This window comes from Lathyrus oleraceus, chromosome 7 (genome assembly GCF_024323335.1).
Source record: "Lathyrus oleraceus cultivar Zhongwan6 chromosome 7, CAAS_Psat_ZW6_1.0, whole genome shotgun sequence".
Lineage (NCBI taxonomy): Eukaryota > Viridiplantae > Streptophyta > Magnoliopsida > Fabales > Fabaceae > Lathyrus > Lathyrus oleraceus.
Window position 1 is genome coordinate 16,232,342 of NC_066585.1, and position 11,601 is coordinate 16,243,942.

The following is an 11,601-nucleotide window of genomic DNA, read 5'->3' on the forward strand; positions in this document are numbered from 1 at the left end:
TCAACAAACATACTTAGATACAATCTCAACCCTTCATTAATTTTTTTTCCCACATGGATCACTAATTGGTGCAATCATAACCCTTGATTAAACACTTTTTCACATGGATCACTAAATTGGTGCAATCCTAACCATTCTTCATTTTCATTTTTCACATTATAAATCCCTACAAAACTCATCCTCGCAAAAAAAGAGGAGAAATGAGTAAAACTGATAGCATATTCACTACTTGAGTTTTGCTCAAAAATAGAAAATATTTGAAGAATTTGAAAAATTAGAAGTAGAGGATTTATGAGTGATTCAGATCATATTGATCGTACCTATTTGGAGCTTCATCGGATGGTGACCAAAATTTACAAACTTACTAGAAAACTCATTGGTTTTCTTCGTGTTCTTGAGGCTTTTCGTGTGGGTAAGCTTTGATTCTTCCTTATTACTTGATTTCTTGACATAAAATTGGTGTAGCACTTAGTAAGTTTCATATCCTTTACTATTTGTGTAAAATAACTTGAAATGTGAGTTTCCAAAAAATCAGTGTTCTTGTGCATCCCACTGTAAATGACTAGTTTTCGAAGTTTTTAGTTGTTTATTGTTAATTTTTTAGCATGCCATTGTATTTGTAAGATCGAGTAGATGAATTTTCATTATTCATTTGTGTGATTTCGTAAAAAAATTGAGACAATTACATGTGGATCAAATAGACTAGTAGTGTGTTTGTTTTCAAAATTTCTTAACAATGTTACTGCTTTCTTTAGAACATGTTACTGCATTTCATGGAAGAAGAAGGGTTCGTGGGGTCTTTCTTAGGCAGAGCCTTCGTAGAAACGAAGTCTCAATGTTCTGGTTCTAGAAGAGGTCCCTAGAGCCATTGACCAAGTTCAAAGTTTCGTCACTAAGATGACACTACTACGAAAACACCTATCACAATGGTTGGAAAAAGGATGCCACCATGTTGGACCAACCGTTGTGAGGTAAACTATGATTGTATGTATGATGCTTTCCAGCATGGTCGTGCGACCATGATTATAAGTCAAGTAGCGTGCTACTACCATAATGGTTGCTTTTAACAACCATTGTTATATGTCTCAACCTATCACAACGATTACTTTAAACAACTGTTGTTGTATGTCTTTTAATAAAAAAATGCAGCAGTAGAACAACAACAACAACAACAACAATATCAAGATCAAAGCGAACAAAAACAAGAACAACAAGAAAAATAATAACTACAACAAGAATAACAAGAACAAGAACAACAACAAACACAGCAACAATAACAACCAGAAGAAGAAGAAGAAGAAGAAGAAGAAGAACAACAACAACAACAACAACAACAACAAAAACAACAACAAGAACAACAACAACAACAATAACAATAAGAACAAGAAGAAGAAGAAGAAGAAGAAGAAGAAGAAGAAGAAGAAGAACAACAACAACAACAATAACAACAATAACAACAATAACAACAAAAAGAACAACAACAAAAACACCAACTAACATTGCTAACTTGAATCCATGTTTTGCTTGTCTAATTCAAGTTGGAGAAAAGGTGATGGAGTTCTGAAATTTGTTAATGAAAGAAATGATGTTTTCGAGTTTTGTTTATGGAAGAAATGATGTTTTTGAGCTTGGTTTAGTGGAGAAATAGAGTGTCGTAAATGGAAGAAGATGTTTGGAGGTAGAAGATGAAGTTTGTATAAGTTGAAAGTTCATCTAAGTTTTAGGTTTCACACGGATCACTAATGATGGTGTCTTGAGCGTTGATACTCACTAAATGGACGACAAATATTTTTTTAAGAACAGTGAATAAACACGCTTATATTTCCAACCTATCATAAAAAATGGGTTAAAAATAAATAAAAATAAAACTGTAGGTTCCAACCTATCACAACGGTTACTTTAAACAACCGTTGTTGTATGTCTCAACCTATCACAATGGTTAATTTAAACAATCGTAGGTGCTAGGATTCAAACTCATGATCAGACGCCACTTTTCACCATGATTGGAAGTTCCAACTGTGGTGAAAAGTGACTTAAAAATAAATAAAAAACAAAAAAAGTAGGTGCTAGGATTCAAACGCATGACCAAATGCCATTTTTCACCATGATTGGTACTTATGATCTTTGTAAAATGTCTTTTAGTAAATACAAAAAAAAAACACCAATTTTTTTTATTACCACGGTTAACAGGAAAACCGTTGTAAAATAGGTGTTATGAAAGTTCTATTCTGTAGTAGTGTGGACTAGCCAACTCGTGATGAAAGCTTTCAACTGATAGACTTTAGGCAGAGTTTTCATAAAAAACTTTTTATGATGTGCATCCCATTGGCCAATACTAGACAAACCCTTACTTAAGCTTATGTTTCTTCTCGAGCTCAAATGTAGAGATTATTCTCAAACAATAATCCAAATCCCACAATTTTAGATTAAAAATAAAGCAGAAAATCAACAAAATAAATAAAATAAAGAATAAAATAAAAACAAGAAAACAAACCAACAACCCTAGAACTAAAGGATATGACTGACTTTTTAGGGAGGTGTCCCTAGCAGAATCGTCAGCTGCCGTGACGCGAAAAATACCCGAGCGTTTAAACGCTGGAAATAAATTACACAGTCGCCACCGAAGTTTTTATTTGAAGATAAACATCAATAAAACCCTTAAAGAAAGAAAACATGGTCATCACAACCTGTTGAGAGTCCGAGAGTCGGTTACGTGAGGGGAATGTATTATCACCCTTCACACCCATTGTACTCAACGAGAACCTCCTTATAGGCTAGGGTTAAATGTTCTTAAGGGAATGTTTATAATCGTTTTGTTTATTTATTAAAAGGGATATTTACAAAATATTTAAAGAGGGAAATATTAGTTTTTTATTATTGTGCTCGCCAGGGTTTCAAAACCTTGAGCGTACATATTTCCAAAATATAATGAGAAAGTCAGAGCTTCGTAGTTCGTGTAAAAAAATTGTGGGTTGATTGATTTTAGAGAATAATGTTATATCACATTTTAGCGGTTAAACTTGTGCATGTATGCTCGCATGATGGAGGCTTAGTCATTGTTTATATTCGCGTTAAATGAATTGGACTATTCTTTTATAAAAAAGTTTAGTTTAAGTGCGCAAGGGAAAAAAATGATTTGATGGATTAAAATGAATTTTAGTTGTAAATTTTTTTTATTATCATCTTTGGAATTGACTTCGTGTTAGTTTTTTATTTTATTTTTTATTTTTGATGATTAATTAAATAGCCTAATAAAAGAAACATCATTTTTTATATTTTTATTTTATATTAACAACAAAAAATAACTATCCTAATTTAAAAAATGAGAAACAAAAACTAATAAAACTAAATTAACTAACTAAATATAATTAACCCTAATGAATGTTAATAAAAAAACAATTAAATGAAAAAAATAAATGATTGAAATCAGGGGTGTAGTATTGAAATGTTGGGTAAGACAAAGTAAAAATAGAAAAACAAATCGCCAGGCCCAAGGCTCAATTTCTCTAACCCTAATAATAAATAAATAAAACTTATTTAAATAAATAATAAAAATAAATAATAAAAGATAATAAAAAATAAAATAAAAATGTGAAGAAAAAAATAGTAAAATGGGATGAGTGCCCCCATTTAATTTCCCCACATTCTCTCACTCTTCTTTCCAATCTCCACATGACACGTGACTGATGGAAAACAAAATAAAAAACACAACAAAAAATAAACAATATCACGACAACACATATGGGGCTAATGGAGGTAGGTGGTGGTGAAATCAGTCGTGGAGGAACGGATGGTAGTTATGAATTGGTGGTCCAGTGGTGATTTTAATAGAGGGCAATGGTTGTTATGAGGTTTAATGGTGGAAGGGAATTAAGGTGAAGATTAGTTTGAGATGGTTTATGTTTGGATGAGGTTTTAAATGAATTGGTTGCAATGGTGGTGGTATAGTTATGGATTAGAGGTTTGTGAAAAAAAAGTTTGATAATGGTTGATGTTTATGTTAGTGAAAGAGGTGAGTTAGTATGATTGTGGATGTGTAAGTGTGAGAGGGAGTGAGAGTTTGTAAGGGGTTTCATTGTTGATTTTTTTGGTGGCATTGACTCAAAAAATAAGGGCTTGATTTGAGATGAAAAAGATAGGGTTTTTTTTGGGGAATTTTTGTGTAGAATTGTGTTTATTCATAATGTGAAAAAACTAGATTAAAAGATAAAAAAGGGAGAAGATGGCTGAACAGACACTACAAGCAAGATTCATCACAAAATCTGGGAAAGATAAGGCAAAGCAGGAAAAAAATCTTGCTAATGATGAGAAGTCAAGCAAGAACTCAAAGAATCACCCTGATTAGATCAAGAAAGGCATGGGAAATAAGTATTCTAGGAAGAAAGTTGACATGAAGGAGGTGCAGTGTTACAATTGTCAAGGATTTAGCCACTATGCTCGAGATTGTCGAAGAAAGAAGGAAACACGTGTGAAATATAATGATTAAGTGCATTATAAAAATGCTAAAGATAGTGGTTCTGAGTATGTGCTACTCATGGCCAACACTCAGTCGAACACTGAGCAAACCAACATGTGATACCAGGATTCATGATGTAGTAGCCACGTGACTGATAATAAAAATTGGTTCACCAAGCTAGTTAAATAAGTTGAGAAAGTGATAAAGTTTGCAGATGGTAGGCACATGACATCAGATCGAAAAGGAGAAATCTCTCTTGTCCGGAAGGATGGTTAAAAAGTCAGCATCATCAATGAGTTGTATGTACCTTCGATGACAAGTAACTTGATAAGTGTAGGTCAATTACTTGCAAAAGGGTACATCATGAAGCTAGAAAAGAATCAGATGAAGGTGTATCATCGTGATATAAGGTTTATTATGAAGGCACCATTAACAGACAACATGACCTTCAAGCTAGAAAACAACACATATGATCACAAGTGTCGTACCTTGAAAAATATGATCCTTCGCGAAGCACATCGCACACTTACGGGAAAAAAGTGTTCGAACGAAACCGCCACTAAACTTTATTTATTCTAATGAAGGAATATGAAAATATCAATAAAACCTTTGGAAAAGAACATGGTCGTCACAATCATATTTAGGTTCGGTAGTCGATTACGCAAGGGGAAGGTATTAGCACCCCTCACATCCGTTGTACTCATGGGTTTCGATTTGAATGTTAGCTTGTGTTATTTATTTTCTTCGATTTATTAAAACATGTAAAGAGAAAAATAAAGGGGTCGTGATTTTTTTTATTAATGTGCCTGACAAGATTGCGGGTCTTGCTCATACATATCTCCAGGTGCAATAGAGAACTCAACGCATATGTAGTTATGGGTAGAAAATATTTATTTGTTGGTCGATTTTAGCAAAGGCTACTTTGTATCAATCAACATAAAACATTTTTTTACCTAAAATAGGTGAGGAGCGGGCGTTTGTATCACATTGACTGGATTTATATGCATCAACATTTATGGAAAAACACCATTTATCTCAACTCAACGATTGTGGATGAAGCATTGTTTTGCATCATCTTGCGACAAAATGTCTTTCATTTTTGGAAAGATTTTTGAGATTGCACGATGGCGAGAAAAAAAGATTTTGATTGGTTGGCTGTGTTTTAAGTGAATGAAGAACGCTTAATGAGAACAAGACATAAGTCTCGGGATCAAACGTTCGGGATTCCAACAAAATGCTAGATTCCAACGGTTTTTTTTGTTCAAGGTTATTAAGAAAATTGTTTAATGGACAATATAAACTTGATAAGAACAAGACACGTGTCTTGAAATCAATTGTTCAAGGGTTACATCAGAATGCTAGATCCCAACGGTCCTTTTTAGTCCATGTTTATTAAGTGTTTTCGGAGCGAAAGAATGAATGAATGGTTGACCCAAAATGTGTGCCTCGGGACCGATCATTCGAGAGTTCTGCTGGAATGCTAGATTCCAACAGTCCTCTTCTATTCGAATTATTTAAGAAAAATCACTCGGTGCTTGATGGAGGTTTGATTCGTATTAGCTTGAAAAAGATGAGACTTTGAAAATTAACTTGATGTTTGATTAAGTGTTGAAACTTACTTAAAAGATCGATTATGTATATTTTTTTGTCTTGTTTAGCGAATCAAGGTCTAGGTAAAATAAAAACCAATATCAAATATAGCATGAAAATCCTTCACACAAACAAGGAATAATCAAACATGGATCGATTTACATGTATTACAAGCGACCTAAAATTCGAAACATAGGTGAAGGAAATCAGAGGTTCATAAATGGATACCAACACCAAAAAATTTCTTCAAAATCGGTTTCGGGTATGTGTTTGTTGATTCCGTGCGAATTTGTTACTTGCTGATTTGTGTTGCTATTCTGTTTTTCTATTTTCCATATTGTGCTTGTTTTTTTTTTTGTATTTATCAGTGAAGTGTGTATTGTTTATGTGATTATCAGTGTAGGGTTTTTCTCCTCCTCTCTTTGTTTTGTTCACTTACTTTTCAAAATAAGGGGTTTTGTAATCCTCTTGCTTGTGTTTAGTTACTGCTCTTTTTATAGTGAGGATTTTAGGGTTTTTTGGGATGACATGTTATAGTTGTTGAGTGATACAAATTGGTATGGAATTGGTTCACTTTTTGAAGCATGAAAGTTGCTTTGACATTCTAGTGCATAATTTCTGCTAAGTTGATGCTTATAACAACCTTCAATTTACTTTCTTTATTTGACTCTTTTAGATTGTACTAGTTTTCTACTATCATGCTAATTGCTGCACTGTTACATAGGACAAACTCTTCTGCCCAAAAAATATAGATGGTACTGCTATGGTTGATGAGAGAAGAAAGTTATGGTCGCACACATACAAACAAAATGGTCACCAACCAACAAGATTTGAGGGGTCGCCCACTTGGACATTTTTTTTTATTTTGTTGGATTTTTAATGTAAAATAAATGTACTTATTAATCATATGATAAGAATTAATGAGAGGATTTATTTTTGTAAATAAAGTTGTAAAACAAACTTGATGTAAAACAAAATCATGATGTAAATGAGAAAAATTAAATCTTGATTTAATTTTTGATTGGCTAAGTTTATCCCTTTTTGTTACTCAACTCAAATTTATAAAGTAACTCTCATTACCTTTATTTCCAAATAACTTAGCACCTACCAATCAAGAATTATCAAGACAAATCCAAATGAGACCTAATTTATTTGAATTTGAAATTCCAAAAGGTATAGTTAAAGATCAACTATCACTTAATGAAATTCTAAATGGATTCCAATGTATGATAGAAAGAATGTATAAAAAAACAAATGCATGAATGACATGGTATATGATAAATGTATGCATGAGTGAATCACAAAATTAAAAAAATAATTGCAAGTAATTGTGATTGAAAATCAAACCTTTACCTAACCAAAAAGTGGTATCCAAAAAAGTCATGAACTATCCAAGTTTAATATTCTAGAGATTCTAATGGTGCATGATCAGAACGAATTAAACTTAACAAGAACAACACAAATAGGGTTACTTAGTCTTTGACTATTGAACTTATGCATGGAAAGATCCTTATGACCAAATGAAATCGTCATGAGAAATGATGTTAGTGAATTATTAATGCAAATGAATGGACACAAAATGAGGGAATGCAGATGATTGAAATACAGATGAATCAAATGGGTTGAATGAATGCAGATGAATCAAATGGGGCAAAATTTGGGATATGGCAACAAGTGTCTTGCTTCGAATGTAGACAAAGACAAGAACTAGTTATGACATCTCATATATGGACATCTAAACTTCAAAAGTTTAAGTATGATCAACCAGAAGAAAATGGTGTATGACTTACCTTAGGTGAAAGAACCACATTAGGTATGTGAGGAATATGGAAAAGTAAAGCAGACTAGGAGAACATTTAAACATGACTTTCCCCCTGTTAGCTCATAATTTTGACGCTCATTAAGACTTACCAAAAAAGGAAATCCTATGTATAAATGTTTTTGACCAAGAGGTGATATTCAACCAGATGGAGGTGTTTCGACTGGATAAGGGTAATAAGAGTCAGAATGCAGTTGAGACTTCAGATATATCTCTTAAAGTAAGTGAACACACTTTTCGATTAGAGGTTCAAAATTCAAATAAAGAAGGGAATTTTTCTCTTATATGAAAATGTTGAAAGTACACGTGGACCATAATGGATAGTTCCATCTATGCAAGGCGCCATGTGTCTCGACGTGATTGAAGGACCGTCAGAAATAGTTGTTTCAATCCAGTATAAATAAGGAGTCTTAGTGTTAGGATAAAGTGTGACAAAGTGTGTACAAAATATGTAAATTTACCATGTACTCGTGTGAAGAAGAATCTTAAATCACAGAATGTACGTTTGGTTACACCATTGTTAGTTACTTTAAAGCAATACAAATTTATCTTTACTTTTCTTCTGGAAATACATTTCTTTACTTCTTCATTTCAAACACTTTTTTTACTTCATCATTTACAGTCTTAAGATTTATTTGCTTTAAACATTTGCTTTTGCCAGTTAGTCATTATCATAAGTCCTTTACAATTTCTCTATTCATATTAGCTTTTTTTTATAAGTTTTTAAACACTAGTCCTAGGCGTACTGTTAAAGTGTTCGTTATTACCAAAGTGCATTTTCAAAACAATTAGCACATGTCCTAGGATCAATCTGATCGATCCTACGAGTAACCAAATTTAGAAATTTGGAAGATCAGCGGTTGTTTACCAATTTTCACGGTAAACAAATTGGCACGCCCAGCGGGACAGTGCTAGCATTTTGAATTATTTTTAGTTCTGGTTGTTAAGTCATTTTTTTTCTTTTGTTGGGAAAGAGTCTGTTGTATGTTATTGAGAAGTGGTAAAGTAGCCATAAACAACGAACAACGATCAAGGAGAGAATCCCATACGAGGATGGAAAATGTAAATGTTCCAGATAACCAAAACTCTCAAAATCCATCAACCAGTAACATAACACCCCCTTCTTCTTCGATAGGGGAAAACACAGCCACATCGCACATGTCTGAAATAGTTCCATCTATAGTGAGTTTGGTACCTACGCATTCGATTTCCCATACTGAACCAATTTAAACCTACATTGGGCCTAGGGGACCTCCTCATACTCCCCCACCAATTAGAGATATTTCAAATAGACCTTTGGTACCCCCATGGTTTCTCAATACCATTTGGTAGCCGAGAACAGCCATATGGAATGCCAACTTTAGTGATGGCCAATTTACACAATGTTGGTTCTACTTTCTCAGAACCCGTGGTTAACATAAATTCTCCAGTACAAGGGTCTGGGGTTAACATGGGTCGAACTAACCAATCTTCAGGTTTGAGGCACCAGACACGACTACCTAGTCTTACCAATAACTCTGCAGCAGCGTGGAGGCAATAGATGGACGAAAGTAACCATGAGATGGTCCAAATGTTAACCCAAACCTTGACCACCGTATTGAATCCTCTGATTCAAAATAGGACTCAGTCGAATCAACAGATGACAACGCAGGTGGCGCGAATGTCTGAATTCCTTGGTGTACCGCAGCACCAACGACACCCTCTTAGGGATTGGGTGAGAGAAAATCAGGAAGCCACATTTGAAGAAGACCTTACTATCAACCAGATCCCACAAAATTAGGGGGGGAGTAATAACCCTTAGGATCGAACCACAAATACCCAGGGAACCTAGGGTAGTAATGGTAAATAGAAACCAAAATGTCGATGATATCATACGGCAAGTTCGACATGATGATTTGGCAGCAGATAATAATTTAGCAGCCATGGTTGAGAGGATTATGGCACGAAATGGGGTAAATTTCAGCCTTCGAAGGCCAAATTATACATCACCTCTATCAGAATATATCTTACAGACAGAAGCACCCCTTAGAACCAAAATTCCAAAATTCACTAAGTTTGTTGGGGATACTACTGAATCCACTGTCGAGCACGTGGCTAGATACTTAATTGAGGCAGGAGATATGTCAAAAAATGAGAGCCTTAGGATAAAGTTTTTCCCGAGTTCACTCACAAAGAATGCCTTTACATGGTTTACCACCTTGCCCCAAAGTTCGATCCACACTTGGAACCAACTCGAGAGAATGTTCCATAAGCAGTTTTACATGGGACAAACAAAGATAAGTCTGAAGGAATTGGCTAGTATCAAGCGAAATTTTACTGAGCCAATTGATGACTATCTGAATAGGTTTCTATTGCTCAAAGCTATGTGTTTTAAACAAATACCAGAGCATGAACTGGGCGAAATGGCCGCCGAGGGCCTTGACTATTCGATTAGGAAGAAATTGGATACCCAATATCTAAGAGATATGGCCCAACTGGCTGATAGGGTTCGACAGTTAGAACGCTTGAAGGAAGAAAAGGCTAGGGCAAATAAAGGTAAAAAGGTAGCCTGTGTCGATTTCAGAAATGATGATGAAGGTTCCTGTCAAGGATTTTTAGACTTCGACGATAATGAGATCGACCTTACTGAATTGACGCAAGGGCCACCGTATGCGTGTAAAGTTTTAACACCTTCGAATGGGAAAAATCCAGTCGAACCAGAAAAGAGTGACAAATTTCCCAAGAAAACTTATACTTTCGACGTTACAAAATGTGACAAAATTTTCTATTTGCTAGTTAAGGATGGTCAAATGATAGTACCTCTAGGTGCCAAAGTACCTCCTTTAGAACAAAGAAAGAAAATAGTGTTTTGCAAATACCATGGTTTTCTGGGTCATAAAACGTCTCAATGTTTTCTTTTCAGGGATCTTGTGCAAAATGCCATACAGGAAGGGAGACTCAAATTCAGAGACAAAACACAGAGCCAGATGAAGATCGACTCTGATCCTCTGCAAGTAGCTGAAGCCCATTACACGGAGCCAGAAGAAATGAACCTTGTTGAAGTCACTGAGGATTTTGACATGACTGAAGTCTCTAAAGACTTTGTCAAAGAACCTGTTATGGAAAAAGGTTTCTGAACACTTCGAGCAAGAATCTCTTAATGATTTCATTTAAAAAACTGTGGGAGATATCAACAAAGATACTGATGTCTCTGACGCTGAGGACACTGAAGGTTCCAAGCTGATGATGATCAGCAAAGAAACCGCTGATGGTTTCGTACATATGGACAAGGCCGCTAAGGGCTTTCAGTTACAATTCCAAAAGTTGGACATCACTGAAGATGTCAACATGGAGGTCAATATGGTCGAAATGTTCCAGGACACCTCCATGGAAGTTGACGATGAATGTCGATAGGAAGAATATAACAAAATCTCCTTCCCTAAAGAGGATGAAACGTTGTCTGATTTCCTTCGAAGATGTCAAAAGAAGAAATTAGAAGTTATGTTGTGCCCTTGGTGCAGTGTTGTGTTCGACAAGAAGGCAACTCAAAATCTTGAAGGGGTAAGGAGAGTGAATCACCAAGACGGTCACAAGGCTGTTCAGCCCAGAAGGGCTTTCGACCCTAGGAGATATCCCGATCCAAGGCGGCCAATGGTGAAAATTGGCGAAGACAAGAGAATAGGGCCGACCACTAAACCCACTTCTTTCAAACCTAGTGTCTAAGGGTCGAATGGGAAGTGGGTCAAGCCAACTGATG

General features: G+C 35.0%; 1 protein-coding gene across 1 annotated transcript; it reads left to right on the forward strand.

Moving 5' to 3' along the window:
- The first annotated feature begins 9,703 nt into the window (after positions 1-9,703).
- Positions 9,704-11,258, forward strand: LOC127101742 (uncharacterized). The gene is made up of 2 exons (XM_051039189.1): positions 9,704-10,973; positions 11,032-11,258. The coding sequence occupies exons 1-2, from the start codon at positions 9,704-9,706 to the stop codon at positions 11,256-11,258; spliced, it is 1,497 nt and encodes a 498-aa protein (XP_050895146.1).
- The last annotated feature ends 343 nt before the right edge of the window (positions 11,259-11,601 follow it).

Excerpts from the sequence above, each read along its gene's own strand:
- LOC127101742 (XM_051039189.1), top strand. The coding sequence starts at position 9,704 with ATGGTAAATAGAAACCAAAATGTCGATGATATCATACGGCAAGTTCGA. Across the intron at positions 10,974-11,031 it reads AGAACCTGTTATGGAAAAAG|ATATCAACAAAGATACTGAT; the intron begins GTTTCTGAACAC and ends AAACTGTGGGAG.